Below are 16,076 nucleotides of genomic sequence, written 5' to 3'. Positions count from 1 at the left end.
AGGTGGAGACACCCTTACATCCCAAGATCATCCTCCTGCTGGGCTTAGCCTGGCAGGCACCCCCAGGCCCAGGGGCTCTCTGCCATACTCACTCTGCATCACTGTGTCGCTGGTGTAGAGCTCCCCAGTCCCTCGGACCTGGCGGAAGCGGGGTATCTTCCCATTGTGCTGGTGCAAGCTGATGGTGGAATAGATGGCTTCGCCTGCAAGATGGGAAAGATTGTTTGCAGCCGACTCTGCAAATACTGCAAAGTTCTGCCAATACTCGCCTGGGGAGTATTTTTCCCCTCAAGGGATCTAGCACTGGTGAAAGGAGCCGGGTTGATAACCCTGGAGGGCGGATTCCCCTCAGATCCAATGAGCAGGCCTGGCCTGGGTCATGGTAGTGCCAGCTCAGCCTACATCAGCAAAGAGCTCATTCTCCAAGGCCCACTCACACCATGGCTTCTGCGCTGGGCCAAGCCCTGTCAGTTGCGGTGGGGAGGGGGGCTGGCTTTGGATACAGACACTTGTCCCCTGGGGGCCAGAATCAGCAGCGTTGCCCCTTAGCAAAGGAAAGAAACAATTCAACAAAGCCATGGAAGCAGCTCTGGTTTCCCAGGGGCAGAAGAGGAGGGGAAGGTTTCAGGGGAGAACGGCATTCACAGCAGCCTTGGATGGGGCATGGGGATGAGCTCCCCACTCCACTGCCTTCTCCCCTGGGCATAGGGCTCAGTGCGAGGGGCGGCAGGTTATATGGGCTCATGGTTCCCGAGCACCAGGAATATTCAAGGCTGGGGGCTGTGCTCCACCAATATCTGGAGCTGGGTTTCTCCCCTGGACATGCCTGGAGCGGGCATCGGCCTCTGCTGCCGCCACCCCTCCCCCCCCCGCCCACTAGCATAGCTGGGGGGAGCGGCTGCTCCCCTCTGTGCACATTTTCCAAAAGTGGCGCCTTTCCACTTTCCAGGCAGCCAGCACTGAGCTCTGGACTCGGAGACTGGAGCCGGGTATTGCGTGTGGCCGCTGGCTGGCTCTGGGCTCCGCACCGCCCCCCGCATCCCCAGCCCAGCTCGCTGGCTCTGGGGCTGCAGGCAGCATCGGCTGGTTGCCGGGCTCCCTGGGGATGAGGAGGAGGAGATGGCTCCCTAAGACAGGGTGGGCTCTGCTGGGGAGGGGAAGGGGTGGCAGCGCAGAACTCCTGCACAGCGGCAGGGAAGGGGGCTCTGAAGTCCAGCCGGTGCCGGTGGAGAAGGAAGGAAAGGGGGGGGGGGGGGGCGGGATGTTTTTTCCTTGTGGTCTCTCTTCAGCGGAGGGGGCTGAGGGAGCGGCATGACCAGGAGGCAAAGGAGCGACTTTGGGTTATTGCCCCCCTCTGTACTTACCCCCACCCCACCCCACCGCTGCACCCTGGGCTGTGAAACTGTGCTCAGTGCAGCTTGTGAAGGAAAGAGGGGTAAATGTGCTTTAAGGTGCCAGTTATGTCTCCTCAGTCTCACTGCTGACTAGCTGCAGCCCCAGGGCTCAGAATTAAGCAGTGTTCTCAGGGTCTGTACAGACTCTATACTAGTTTTCAGTTGCCTGCTAAATGCTTCAGCCATGCCACCTTTTCACTTAGCTATCTCCTGAATAGTGGTGACTGGGAATGGGGGGGGGGGAAGTGTAGCAGATGCCAATTTGAGGGGAATAGTCTCTTGGACAGATTCTACTGGGTTTATGGTGCTTTGTGCTATGGACTGGAGCAAAGTGGCTAGTGAATAATCAGGAATCTGGTTAATAATTATTCTCTAAATTCAGTTTTCTTCTTTCTCTCTCTGTGAATTATCACCAATTCAAAATAGTAGTGTGCAAGTTGACTGGATAATGGTAATAGCAAAATCTCTTGTTATAACATTGTAAACCCTACTACCTGATTAGTAATTTGATATGTCGGGTGGCGCCTTTTTTTGTGTGTTCACTCCCCCTGATGTTAGAACCCGGCTACGCCACCGGGGAGGGGGCTTCTTAGACCTGAGCAGCTGGGGCTTGGGTGAATTTTGTGACACCCTACCCCCCCCCCCCCACAGCCACCACCCTGTAGTCCCCAGTCCTGCCCCACGTTGGGCAAGGGGCAGCCCCATCCCCAGTGAGGCTATGGTGAGGGGCAGCAGCAGGGGAGGCCACAAGTGATGGCAACCCCCCCTGCCCCGGTACCCACCATAGGGGAGGTGAGTGGGCTTTCTGGACCTGAGAGAGGCCCTAGGAGCATGTGCAGTGACCGTGGTGCAGAGTGAGTGTGCTGCAGGGGACGAGGAGGGGTCCCTCCCCTGGAGCTTGCTGCTGCCAGTGGGGGGGTGAGTCCTCTCTGGCTCTAGCCCTGGGGCAGCCTGTCTGCACCCCAAGTTCCTCATCCCCAGCCCTGCCCCACCCCAGAGCCTGCACCCCCAGCACCCCAACCCTGAGCACCCTCCTGCACTGTGAACCCCTCATCCCCAGCCCCACCCCAGAGCCCTCACCTGAGGGGAAAAAACACACAACTTAAAGTTGGTGGTCAGTTTGGAGTATCATTGTGTTTAGCACAATACTTGATTATTTTACACCCTTTAAAGTATATAACTAGTCGTATACAGATATTACGAAGTGGGAATGTTCTTAATGTTTTCTCTGAATACTGTGTGGGTGCCTCAGTTTCCCCTATGCATTTCTTAAGGATCTAGATGGTAGGATAAGGGGGTGTGATTGTTGTAGAGCCTTAGAGAGCCAGTGTGATGGGGTCTGCACAGAGAATGGCCGAAACCCTGTCTCTGGACAACTAATGGCCTGGGCCGCTCTCCTGCAAGGTGCCAACTGAAGGTGTTGGAGAACGAAGATCAGATGGCCTCCTAATGCCTGGAAAAGAGACAAAGGCCAGAGGAGGGAGTGTTAGTGCCTGTGCGGTGTGGAAGGGGATGCTGGGATGCTCTGGAACCACTCCTTCAAAGCCAGTCAGGACTCTGGGGGAGCCTCCTCTCCCTTAGCATACTGTCTCCAGGACAAGAAGCTTACACCTTCCTGGGTCTGACCTCGGAGCATTCAGCATAAGCTTCCTGCAGCGAGTCTGTCCAGGCAGAGTCCTGGGGCAGCCAGAGGTCCCTGCACCCCAACTCTGCAGTCAGACATGACTCTCAGCCAGCCAGGAAACCAGAAGGTTTATTAGACGACAGGAACATAGTCTAAAACAGAGCTTGTAGGTACAGAAAACAGGACCCCTCAGTCAGGTCCATCTTGGAGGGGTGGGGAGCCCAGACCCAAGTTCTGGGCCTCTCCCCATTTCCCCAGCCAGCTCCAAACTGACACTCCCACCTCTGGCCTTTGTGTCTCTTCCGGACAAGGAGGCCACCTGCTCTCTTTGTCCCCAACACCTTCAGTTGGCACCTTGCAGGGGAAACTGAGGCACCCACACAGTATTCAGAGAAAACATTAAGAACATTCCCACTTCATCACAACAGGTGCAACAAAATAGAATACTGTATATTGAGGCAGGCAAGTGCTGCTTCTGACTTTCCACTTTTAATTGACCCTTGTAATCTCGTGGCGCCGCTGCGTTGTAGCTTCATTTTATCCCAGCAACAAATTCTTGATTTGTAGGACCACTAATAATCAACAATGGATTTTTCTCATAGTGATATTGTGCAATAAAGAGAAACATTGCACTTAAATGCTTACGGCTTTACGGCTTCCAGTCCACGTTTACACTCTTTAATAAAATATATATAGCAGCTTACAGGGTGGGAGCGGGGGGTGGGGGTGGGGGCAGCACCACCATTTTGGGCACCACCAAAAATTATACAAACCTGCCGCCTATGCTCAGTGCTGAGAGGTAGATGTGGGGATGGGAGAAAACCAAGGGCCCCAAATGAGACGGAATGAAAACTGGTGCCTGGAAGCCGATCACAAGGGCTGAGCCTTTGTATGCCTGCCTGGGTGAGGAGGATGGGGCCAGGTCCCCTGCGACGGCAAGAGAACCCACCGGCCTCCCTTCTTTGGGCAAGTGGATGAGGCGTTGGCAATGCCAGACTGCCCAGCAGCTTGGGCACGAGTGACAGGGGAGGGTTTGCAGGGTTATTGCCCGTCACCATGGACTCTGGCCAACCCTGGCAGGACAGTCCCAGGCTCCCTCCTCACACTGCTCCAGAGATAAGCTCTAGCCCAGCCCTGAGGTGGCTCACCCTCTCCTGAGGGGATCCCATCTCCCTCGCTGCTGGGCTTCTTCAGCTGCTCTGACGCTAGACTTAATGGGACTGACCCTGCACTGGGGGCCCACGACTTCACCCTGTTCTTGGTCAGAGGGCAATGCCCACTTCATGCTCATTCCACCTTGAACTTCTCCCCAGCACGGAGATCTAAGGCCTGTCCTCTGACCAGCACCAGGCCAATTTACAGACCAGCGCTGGCACGGCATGGAGACGGCACCGTTCCCCCAAAGCCCCTCCCCCAGGAATACGATCACATAAACAGGCAAAGCTAAAGACCCTGGGCCAGCCACCCAACTGGTGGAAATCAGCATGGCTCTACTGACTTCAGTATTACACCAGCTGGGGACCTAGCCCTGCGGTTCTATGGGCCGAAGAACAGACACAAGCATTTGGACTTACCATCAACAAGGACCAGGGAGTTCTGGTTAGGCACAAAAGGGGCCAAGCCCTGCGCAGCCACTTCAGTTTTATTCCGATCGGCCTGGGGAGGGCAGAGGGAACAATTAAGAGTCATTGTTGGTAGGAGGGGTTCTGGCACCTTGTTGTATTCTCCCAGCAGAGTAAAGCAATCAACATCTGCTCCAAGTCCCCTCTGGGACAAGAGATTACCTACCCCCCGCCCCCCCGCATCTGGACCTGGCATGTGCTCTGGCTGTAGGCCGTCTCATGCAGAGCTAGACTGGGTTGGTGCACCAGGAAGCTCAGGAAAGGTGTTTCCTGTGAGTTAAGGCTGGGGGGCGAGGGGGGTCAGGTCACGTGCTCCAAGAATAACTCTGGCATCAAAAGCTAACTTGAAGGAACATTTACAGACAAGCGCATTGACTTGGCTGGTGTTTTCCTAAATTCCCCTTTACTGTTACTCACTAGAGATGTGCGATCCTGCCTGTCCTCTGCCACAGACCGGATTTCCCAGGTGGGAGCAGAGAGTGAGTTCTGTCATGGACTATTAAACTCAGCTTCCATATAGGCTTTCCCCACATAGGCTTCAAAGCACTTTGCAAAGGAAGGGGAGCGAGATCATCATCTGCATTTGACAGATGGGGAAACTGAGGTACAGACAGGCAGAGCAATTTACTCTGGTCATAGGGCAGGTGAGTGGGGACAGAACCCCAGGTCCAATGGAGAAGACACTGGACTAAGCTTCAGGTGACCAGGTTCTAGACCTGCTCACCTGCAGGCTGAGCAACAAACTCCCTGGCATCAAACTCCCTGGCTTACCAAGTTCCAGCAGGTGGGCTTGCAGGCATTTGTCCCACATATCAACAGCATGTCGTGGTACTTGCCAATGAAAGTCAGGTAGTTCTTCTTCTCCTCCTGGAAAAGAAAAAGGGGTGCATGAGCCATGGTGGATGGTTTAGTGAATCCCAGCTGCTCCAGGCCCAACCTTAGGAGCCTTGATAACACCGCTAAGCCGGAGGGGATACCAGGATTTTTCTGGGTATTAAAGCCAGGAGGAACCATTCCCCATTGTGATCATCGGCTGTCCTCCTGATACAACACAGGCCAGAGAATTTTACTCAGGAAGGGGACAGCAGGATTGGAACACCCTCCAGAGCTCCAGTGTGGGACTCTCAGCCACCCCCACCCCATAGCACAGAACTGACTCAATCTCCTAATTATACAATCCCCATATTAATGGAATTTGGTGACTTCATGTCTCCTGTTCACCCCCGTCACGCCAAAATTTCCCACCCTGACCCTCAGTTCTTCTGACCCTTGTTCCCCCTGACTTAAGCCTACATCCTCCACCCCTCTAAGTTAGGGTGACCAGATGTCCCAATATTTGGGGCTTTTTCTTATATAGTCACCTATTACCCCACTCCCCATCCTGATTTTTCTCACTTGCTACCTGGTCCCCCTACTCTAAGTGTCCATCAAAGTTCCTTCTACGCTGGGTGGCTTAAGAGTCCTACCGCTGAATGGAAAAGGTGCGCTAACAGAGCGGAGGTGAGAGTTATAAGGGCTCCTCTGGGCTATCTGGAAAACTTCTGATATTTCTCAGAGAGCTAAATCCACCTGGTGAGATCTCCAGACTTACTGGTTTTTGGCAGGCTCCTGAATCCTGTTCCGGGAAGTCCTCCTAGAGAAAAGGAATAAGCATGGGTTAGTTCCTCCCCTTGCTAAACAACTGTCTGGAAGTGAATGACAAATGCAAGCAAAGTTCGGTGAACCTGTGTGCCACCCACGGACTCAGCTGGCCAGGAAGATGGGGTGGCTGCCTGGCTGGGTCAACACTGATAGTCGGCACTTTCCCAATGGTTCCCATGTGGAAGCTGCGGTGTTGGGAGCACTTGGAAGGCTGGGCCGGTTCAGGGCCGGGTCTGGCAGTTTGGGATAAATGGAGGTAGAAGCGGGGCCGCAGGTGGGCGGAGGGCACAGCTGGGGGAAACTAGTAGTGGGCTCAGGTCAGGATGCTGTCAGAGGGATGTCAGGAAGGGCTCAGGTCTCTTGCTGGGGGAAGTGAGTAGGCATCAGTGGCTGGGTAGAGGAGGGAGTGGTAAGAGGAACTGGGGTTTTCAGAGAGTTAACCAGACTGCCCATTTGTATGACAGCAAGAGGAGTGGTGTCTGTGCCTGACCCCTCAGGGGTTAACTTGCCTGTGGGGAGTGGAAGGGCATGGAGACAACTGGAGAAGACATCACCCAAGCTCCCACTGCCCAGTCCATGGTATAATTCAGAGCCCAAACCCCATTGGTCTCCATCATCAGTGATGTTACTGGCTAGTGTATGTGATATCAGAATCGCTAATACAGAGGTCAAACACTGGCTGGTCAGATCCCTAGATAGATTGTGCAGGGCGGTTAACCAGAGGGATTAAAGCACGGGGCTGGGTGTTGAGACACTGGCCTTCTCTTCCCAGCTTTGCCCCTGACTTGCTGGAGGAGGCTGGGCAAGTCACTAACCTGCCCTGTGCCTCAGTTTCCCTAGCTATGCAATGGGGAGAATGTGCCTGAATGACTTCACAGTGAGCTTGGGAGGCTAAGCCATGCACATCTGTAAAGCCTCCTTACCTTATGGTTACTGGAGCTCTCAAAGTCAAAGTAGTAGAGCTTTCCTTCCGCTCCCACCAAGAGAGAGGAATTCCCCTCCTCATGGTAGAGAGTTAGGAGATTCTCGTGCTTCTCCAGCGGAAAGCGTCTCTCCCCTAGGAAACACACAAAGAAGAGAGACTCAGCAGGAGTGTCCATGAATCCAGCAGGATCGTTGTCAGATGACCAGCCACCCTGCCCCACTGAGGAACAGGGAGTGTGTACACACACACACACACACACACACACACACACACACACCTAAGCCTCTCAGCTAGTTACTCTCTTGCCACATGGTAAACCCAGCTGCAGAGACACACCCAGATCAAAGAGACCGTCACCAGGTGTAGTCATCAGTAACGCCACACTTGGCAGATGGGCTATCTAGTCTGGTACTCGGTGCCTTTCAGGAGGCGGCCCTAATGCCCACTGCACACCCACATGTGCCACACTGCACTGTGGGGTGGAATCACTTCTTGCCCTCACTTGTCCACCAGCACAAGGCTGGAGAGCTCTCGTCAGCTTCCTCGTAGCACGTGAAACTGCAGACACTGCGCACATTGGAGGGCGTGTGTGCCAGTGATTAGAGCAGCCTCACACATTTACCAGCCCCGGCCTAAAAACACCTATTCATGTGGCACAATGAGACAAGTATCTGGCCCATGAGAAGAAAAATAAATGGCTTTCCCCAAGTCAAGGAGAGCCAGGTGGGGGCAGAGCAGGGGGCCGGAAATTGGGGCTCCTGGCTTCTAGTCCTGCCTTTCTGTGCCCTCCCCCATTGTACCAGAGCCGCAAAGCATATTGAAACAGAGTCTCTGCTACAGAGGGGCGCTAATGCAGCCATGAGCAGGGGCCCTGTATGGGGTGTGCAGCATGTATAGACACTGTACTGTGGAGCAATTCATGTTGGGGGTGGGGCAGGGGTTAATTTGGGTCAGATAAGCCCCCAGCAGCTCAGATGCTTTTAACTCAGCTGTGCCCGCTGGGAGCTAGAGGCCTGAGGAGAACCAGCCATGTCTCCACTTTTGCCTAGCGAGGGTGGGCAGTGCCCATCTCCTGGCACTGATCACACTGGCATGGTTCAGCCTCCAGCAGAGGCACCTGAGCCAAACCCCTGCAAGCGGCTGCCCCGATCTCTGAGGGCACTCGGAATCCAGCCCCCCCCCCCCCCCCCCACCACAACGTTTTGCAACTGGCCTCTAGCACAGGCCAAACCCCCAGATCCAGCCACTCCCAGATTTGGGGGGGGGAGGGGCGGGAACAATCCAGGTCCAAATGCAGGGGCTCAAGTCTCTCTACCTACCATACCAACAGCCACCCTCACTCCCACCCACACACTGGTGTCTGCCAGCTGATGTCTCTCACTTCTGGCTCAGCATTAACAAGAAGAGAGCTAGAGAAGCAAGGTGGAGACAGACACAGGAAGGGCAGGGAGGAGCCGGATGACCTTGCAGGGCCTGATGGAAGGGAGGGGTGGGGAATATTTGATGCAGGAGGGCAGCAGATCAGAGTGGCTTGTCACTGATTCCAAAGCAGCTAGGTTATTGCTCTTCTTCCCAGGCACCACTAATTGCTAAGTGCGCTGTGCATCTGACCCTTCTCTATGTAGAGCAGGAAAGAGGATTACGCAACTGCTGAGAAACCGGGGGAGGAACAGATGAGATTACAAGGCTGCAGCCCTCCCAGGCAGATGGGAACAACATGGCCAGACAGCCAGCATCCAGCCTTGAATCTGCCTGCCAGTGCCAGCGTTGCAGATTAGCCTCCTCCCCGTCCGTCCTCCCACAGGGCCAGAGTTGGTTCTTGGCTCTTAATCATACACTGCTCCCCCTACAGCAGCTCCCCATACCTCAGAGTGCCAGGTAAACAAATTAACCAAATCTCACAAAGCTAGAAACTACGTCACCCCGCTTTGCGCATAGAGAAACTCAGGCAGGCCAAGCAGTGACAGGACCTTCCCCGCAGCAAGCCAGTGGCAGAGGTAGGAATAGCCCCTGCTCTGTGACTTACAGGCTCCGTGCTCTAACCACTAGCCCACACTGTTCCATTTTGCTGCCATGGCTCTTTCCCACCCAAGATCTAATAGGCCAGAGGCAGCACAGGCTAGGTCAGGCCCCTGACACTGCTGAGTTCTATTGCTGAAGCCATCAGTGGCCAGGCCAGGGCCGGCTCCAGGCACCAGCCCACCAAGCTTGTGCTTGGGGCGGCACCTGGAGGGGGGCGGTGCGGCGCTCCGGCCCCTGGGGAGAGCGGGGCCACGGCCGGGCTTGCCGCCCTCCCCCCGGCCGCCGGGGGTAGAGCGGCGAGCCCTGACTGGGGCCCGCCGCCCTCTGGCCGCCCTGCCCCCTGCGCTCTGGCCGCCGGGGGGAGAGCGGAGCCCCGGCCGGGGCTCGCCACCCTCCTCCCAGGGCTCCGGCCGCCCTCCCCCCCCGGCGCTCTCCCCCCGGCCGCCGGGGGGAGAGCGGAGCCCCCGCCTGGGGTGGCAAAAAAGCCAGAGCCAGCCCTGGGCCAGGCACATGCTGTCCAGCACTGCTGAGCCAACACCACCTCTGAAAAAAATCAGACTGTTGTTCCATGGCCAGGGGAGCCCCTCCTGCTCCCTGTGCCTCATGAGGGTAATAAAATTCACTACTGGGGAGGTGGCCTGGAGTTTACAAAGTGCAGTGAACTTAGCAAGCCCAGTCCCAGTGGGGAGGAGGATTGCTATTTATTCTTCGCTGACGCAGCAGTGCGCCAAGGGGCATTAGTGCAACAGCTGAGCTGCTGCGAAGATCCCTTCCCTGGAGAGGCTGTGGTGCAACTGCGTTGGTTACAGGACGGGGAATCCTCATTGCCAAGTCGGCCTGTGATGATCACCCACCCTAGGATTCGTTAGGTTCTGCTCCAGCTGGGCTGGGCTTAGAGGGAAGCTTTGGGCTTCTTCCTCTCCCTGGGGCAAGGGCCTCTCCTGTTGATTCTCATGTCAAAGTGCAGTTGGACATTAGGAAAAAGTTCCTAAGTGTCAGGGTGGTTAAACACTGGAATAAACTGCCTAGGGAGGTTGTGGAATCTCCATCTCTGGAGATATTTAAGAGTAGGATAGATAAATGTCTATCAGGGATGGTCTAGACAGTATTTGGTCCTGCCATGAGGGCAGGGGACTGGGCTCGATGACCTCTCGAGGTCCCTTCCAGTCCTAGAATCTATGTCACAGCTGGCTTTGTGCGGTCTCATGTCACAGCTGGGTTCTCTAGTAGAGTTCCCCTCCCACATCTCCCTTTGGTGCCTGACTCTCCAGGCCTGGAGCCACAACCGAAGCAGAGAGGCCTGCAAATTCAGCCTCCAAGTGGGGGTGATGTCCCTGGGCAGCATAGCTGCATCTGTGTCCCCGATTGGGGTGTCTATAATCTAGTCTAAAACAGGGGAATGCGCTAGTCAGATCCCTCCACCGTAGCCACATCGCTGCATGCTCACTTGGATCGCGAACTGCAGGCTGGCCGCAAGGCTTAGTGGGGAGCTAAATGGCAGCCTTGATGAAGAACATAAAGCCCCTGGCCACCATCAGAAGCAGTATTCCCCGCCAGCACACAAAGGCGTAACAAGTGCATTGCATGACTTGTGCCCCCCCCCCAGCAAGTTGCAGCAGGTTGCTACAGGTCAGAGTCTTCCTTGGCTGGCCTGGTACACCGTCCTGCTTGCTAGTGAGAAATCTCCCTGCTCTCCACTCTTCTTCCTCTATTGCAATGTAGTCACTCCTTTCTGCTGTGAGCTTCCTCCCCGCGGTGCCCTGCCACTAGCAGCGGACAGGAGGATCTTAGTTTTTCCTAAACTGGGGGTTGGGGCCACATCGCCATCTTCTCTATTAAAGAGCCAGCCAGGCACACTTAAGTTGCTGTGTCCAAACTATTCAGAGATCTGTCATTGTACTGACTGTCTCTTACCCTGGCCATCTCGCTGCCCTGGTCTACACTTGGGCCTGCATCTTTTTAGCTAGGTTGGGGGCTAGAATCCCAGCCTAGACAAAGCCCAATGTGTGCGGCCATGTAGAAAGTCTGCACTGATGCTGCCTGTGCTTTGCCCAAAAGAGGGTCTGCCCACACCACAAGAGCTGTGCATGGGCTAGCCCGCCTTGCTCAGTGAAGACAGCTGAGAGAGAGTGCGGCCTGGCGGAGACCCTAGGTATGTACTCGGCTCGGTTGCCCACGCTGCGCTGTCTTCACTGCTAGCATTACCCACGTTAGCTGGACTCAAACTGGCTCAGGAGGCTAGCCCAGGAGGCTAGCCCAGGCCCAGATGTCACTGTGGAGACAGACTGGCTTGTTGGGTCTTACGCCAGCGGGATGTTCGCTTTCAGCCCAAGCGAGCCTGTTCTTTCCTGCTGAGAAGAATCAATCATCGGTGCACACTGAGCCTCAAGTACAGGAGAAGGGGGCAGGGGAGAGTCTGCATCCCACATGAGCCAAGGGGGAAAAGGCCCCCCAAGCAAGGAAATCAATCACCAGCACGTGCCTCTTGATTGACAGAGTCAATGCGCAGTGCGGGCAAAGGGCAGGCTGCACACGACCGAGCTTCCTGCCAGGGGCCTTCAGCCACTGCACAGGCAGCCTGCCTGTCCAGCACAGCTCCAGTACTCAGCAAAACAGAGGGCGCCTTGATTGTTCTGGTGGCTGCATGGTCTTCTCTGTGCTTCTGCCTCAAAAGCAGCAGCACCTGGGATTCCAGCATTGTGAGCTTCCTCCCAGCAGTGCCACTCAGGAATCGAGCAGAGTGAGCACTTCCCTGGTAGTGTTGGCCAAGACTCCAGCAGTGGCTTGTCAGTGCCAGACCCCAGCAGTGGGAGCTTCCCCATATCGCTGCCCATTTGAGTGTGGGCCCTACCCCATTGTAAACCCTGTACTGGACCCTACACAATCACCTACTGAGGCAGTGTTGTACCTTCGGGTCACTACACGCTGTGCCATGATGCTGCGACACAAGATGGCCAGGTTACCCCTCCTCCCTGCAAACAGAGGGTTCACCTCACCCTGCAGGTTAAGCTTGCAGGAGGCAGGACAGAACCACGAGAATGGGTGCACGATCCTTGTATATCCACAGCGGTCTGTATCGCTGTGCCCCAGCCCCGATTCTGCATCTTCACCAGAGGGGTTAAATTCTTCCCGCTCAGCCATTTGTACTGCCCCGTCAGCCTCTAGCTGAACTCTCTGTGGCTGTGCTGATCACCGCTTACTGTCAGCCAGTTTGGTCAACTGCAAGTCACTTCTAGGAAGCTCAATGCCCACCACATCCAGATGGAAAATGCAGCAAACCTCGAGCATGCGGCGTTGTGCAAGTCAATTGCAATCACAAAAGGGTTTGTGGGAAGAGGTCAGGGCAGCTCTGGTATAGTGCTAGAAAGTACCATCCCTTCACAGCTTGGGAGAGAATGGTACATGGGGTTGCCTGCACCCAATGCTCATTCAAATGCAGCCTGCTTGCTGACATGACCCGGTTGGGGTCTCCTCCAGGATTTGCCCTCTGCAATCCCACAATGCTCCTTGCCCGAGCACCGTCTGTCTTGTGGCCTGGGTGGCTTTGCAGGCCAAGTTGCTCCTTGGTTGATCCCTTTTTTTGCAGATCCAACAACTTGGGCATGTTCAAAGTGTTGGGTCCATGTTCACTGCTGAATCTTCACCAGACTGAAGACAGATGCAGACACTGAACCATGGGGAGGTGAAGTGACTTGCCCAAGGTCACCCAGTGACTCAGTGGCAGAGCCTGGATTAGCATGCAGAAGTCCTGACTCCTGGCCAGTGCTGGGCAAATACTGCGCAAAGGTGTGTCCACGTCTTTCTTAAAGTGTGGTGCCCATAATAGCGACCTCAACTGGCTATATCAAGGTAATAACTACGCGTGCCTTGGCTCCTCTAGGGTTTTACATCACCATAGCTACGGCCATGTAAAATCCACACCCCTTTTTGCAGGGAAGACATAGGCTACGTGCCTGGATAAATAAAAAAAGAGGAACATCATCTTATGCTACCAGCATACTCTAGCTCTTACTTGGGGGTCCAGTGACCTTTTCCCTCTTGTGTAACATTCGTCTTCGTCCTACGTTCAACAGCTGACCTAGAGGGATATATGCTGCCTTCAGACTTCTATTTCCCTTATGCAGCACAAGGCTGCTCACTTCATTTCTGCTGACCTCAATTTGGCTTTTTGCAGCGTGGGTGTTTTGGGGACTGTATTTAGTTGAGCTCAACCATACTCCAGAGCTCTGCTCAGACCCAAGCTTATACAGAAGCTAATGACTTGTTTCCCTTTGAGCAGCTACAATGAAAACAATCATTTTGCTGGCACCAGAGCAGTAGTAGTTTTTCTTTCTGCCAGATGCTTCAAAAGGGAGGGTTGGATGGCGGAACCCAAAATACACGGGCTTGCCAAGAGCACTTGACTTGCAGCTTTGTTTGGACTCATCTACTAAACATGGTTGAACCTGTCTGGTGCTTGGATAGGAGAACTCCAAGAAGATCCCAGATACTGGTACTCTTCTCTCGGAATTGGCACTACCCCCAGTGCACCCAGGAGTGCGGTGCTGGAAGTGCTGCCATTTGAGGGATTCCCCGTGTGGGCATTGATTTCAATGGAAGTCAGGAGCCTCAATACATTTAAGGATTTGGGTGTGCCTCAGTTTCCCCCTCTGCACAATGGGGCTAGTAGTTCTGCCCTGCCTCACAGGGGTGTTGTGAGGAGATCACATGCCACAGTAATGGGGGCCGTATAAATAGACTAGATTTAAAGCCCAAGGCTTGCCCATGGATGGCCATTTAAAGATCTCGTGGCACTTTGGGGCAAAAAGGGGTGCTACCCCCAATATCCTAGCCAAATTCCAACTTGATGAGCCGCATTCTGTATTCCTATTGGGGTTCCATTTTAACTCTGGTGAGAATTTACTGACATGCTACGGCTACCATGATCCGCTCCCAGAGGTGGCTGCATGTCAGAGGTAGGCGAATTGATCCCCACTCATGGAGTCTCTAAACACCCTGGGATCCTTCTGGGTGAAAGGTGATAGGTTGTTCTTTGATTAAGAGACCCAAACCCTCTCCAAGTCATGCTCCGCTTTCCCATGCACACCCCCAGACTGGCATTTTCAGTATCTGGTAACACCCCATGTGCATTCTTGATCTCATTTCAGTGGAGGGGGGAAAAATAAATAAATCGCAGTCCCCGGGAGAAGACTGACCCCTCAAAGGAGACAATGCCACGAAGAAGGCGGCTCCCCACCCACTCTCCAAATTCCCCATCAACTCTCTGAGATTTTCCATGACATTTTATCTGGTTCACACAAAAGCCCCAGCCAGCTGAAGAATCAATGGAGCAATTGTCATTTCAGATGCTACCCCGAGTGGTAGAATGCATACAAGAAAGGAGAGCTTTGTGCTTTGCAGAGAAAACAGCTAAATCAATTGCTGGCAGATACCATGACCTAAGCACAACAGAAGAATATGGGGCAAAGAGAGAGAGAGAGAGAGAGAACAGTAATGGGGGTAATGGAGAAGCACATAAGGAAAAAAGAAGGTGCTGTCATAGGAAAGTACCTCCCATAATTAACTAACAAGAAGCAACCCATCCAAAGAGCAAATGCCACTTCTCCCAACTGCTAAGGGAACTTGCAAACATGGTCAATTGTACAGCAAGGGAACCAAAAAACAGACTAGTTTCCATCCACCTGGGGCAGTTCATGTTATTTAGCTAAGCAGAAGGGCACCACAGCTGATCTTTAATCTCAGTCAGCTGTCCTTGCACATGACTTAGTAGGAATAAGCACATACTTTATCTTTTACTTATGGGGAACTGTGGAGGTGACTGGCCTCCTGGTACAAATGGCCCAAGCTTAGTGGGGAGTTGCCTTGATCTGCTCCTTCCTGGCACTACAGTGTCTGGCACACAGGAACGTAGGATTGGCCCAACTAGACCAGATCACTGGTCCATCCAGTCTGGTATCCTGCCTCCAGCATTGATCAGAACCTGCTCCTTCGCAGGAAGATGAGCCCCTTTCACACCATGCCCTCATACTGCACATGGCCAATTGTACAATGTCCAGCCAGATTTGGGGGGTGGGGAGGGAGATTTCTTTCCTGACTCCCCACCCCCACCTCCCCAAACGTAACCAGTTTATGCTCCAAAGCCAGAGCCAGTGTGGTCTAGTGGATTAGGTCTGCTGGTCTCATGAGCATAGGCATTCAGAGTAACCAAGTTCTACTGATGGCTCACTGGTGGTTTGAGCAAATCACTCCTCACTTCTGTACATCAGAGTCTGTAAATGAGGGATATTAGCTACCTGCCCCCCAGATTTCAGGAGGAGGAAGTGGCTAATGTGTGTAGAGGGTGTCAATGCTCCTAAATGCAAAGGCTTTAGTATTACTGCCTGGCTACAAATATCACCGGACAGTAGTACAAGTATTAGTGAGTCGTTAATTCATTAGTGCTTTAAGAGCCTTGGTTGGAAATTCTTATTATGGCTCGGATATGGTCGGTTAGCAGGACTCCCCAGTCCTCTATTTCTGTTCTCTTTTTAAAAATAAAAAGAACCATCAATATCCTGGAAACCCCTTCAAAGGAGAGGAGCGCAGAGGGGCTCATTCAGAGAAATAGATCTCAGTAGGGGGAATCCCTTCTCGTTTCCATGTAAAACCACACAGAGGTCAGCTGCTCTATTTATGGTACTTATCTGGCTCCCATTGCAGTAGTATTGGCTACGTCACAACACATGCTGTGCTATTATCCCCATTGCATTGATGGAGAATTGAGGAAGAGTGAGACGCAGGGATGGGCCCAAGGTCACACAGCAAGGGTGTTGCACTAACCACTGATCCATCCTTCTTCCCCAGCATGC

The 16,076-nt window shown here is 53.9% G+C and overlaps 1 protein-coding gene across 1 annotated transcript in view; it reads right to left on the bottom strand.

Annotated features, from left to right (window-relative positions):
* The window catches only part of SEMA7A (semaphorin 7A (John Milton Hagen blood group)), a 54,652-nt gene that overhangs the window by 15,632 nt on the left and 22,944 nt on the right, over positions 1 to 16,076 (bottom strand). The window contains exons 2-6 of the mRNA XM_054042001.1: positions 7,205 to 7,338; positions 6,232 to 6,273; positions 5,412 to 5,507; positions 4,593 to 4,674; positions 93 to 203 (exon numbers count right to left, since the gene is read on the bottom strand). Coding sequence (XP_053897976.1) covers positions 93 to 203; positions 4,593 to 4,674; positions 5,412 to 5,507; positions 6,232 to 6,273; positions 7,205 to 7,338 — 465 coding nt within the window. The remainder of the gene's footprint in view (positions 1 to 92; positions 204 to 4,592; positions 4,675 to 5,411; positions 5,508 to 6,231; positions 6,274 to 7,204; positions 7,339 to 16,076) is intronic.

The sequence above is a fragment of the Malaclemys terrapin genome, chromosome 10 (genome assembly GCF_027887155.1).
Source record: "Malaclemys terrapin pileata isolate rMalTer1 chromosome 10, rMalTer1.hap1, whole genome shotgun sequence".
Lineage (NCBI taxonomy): Eukaryota > Metazoa > Chordata > Testudines > Emydidae > Malaclemys > Malaclemys terrapin.
This window is presented reverse-complemented; position numbering and strand designations above follow the sequence as displayed.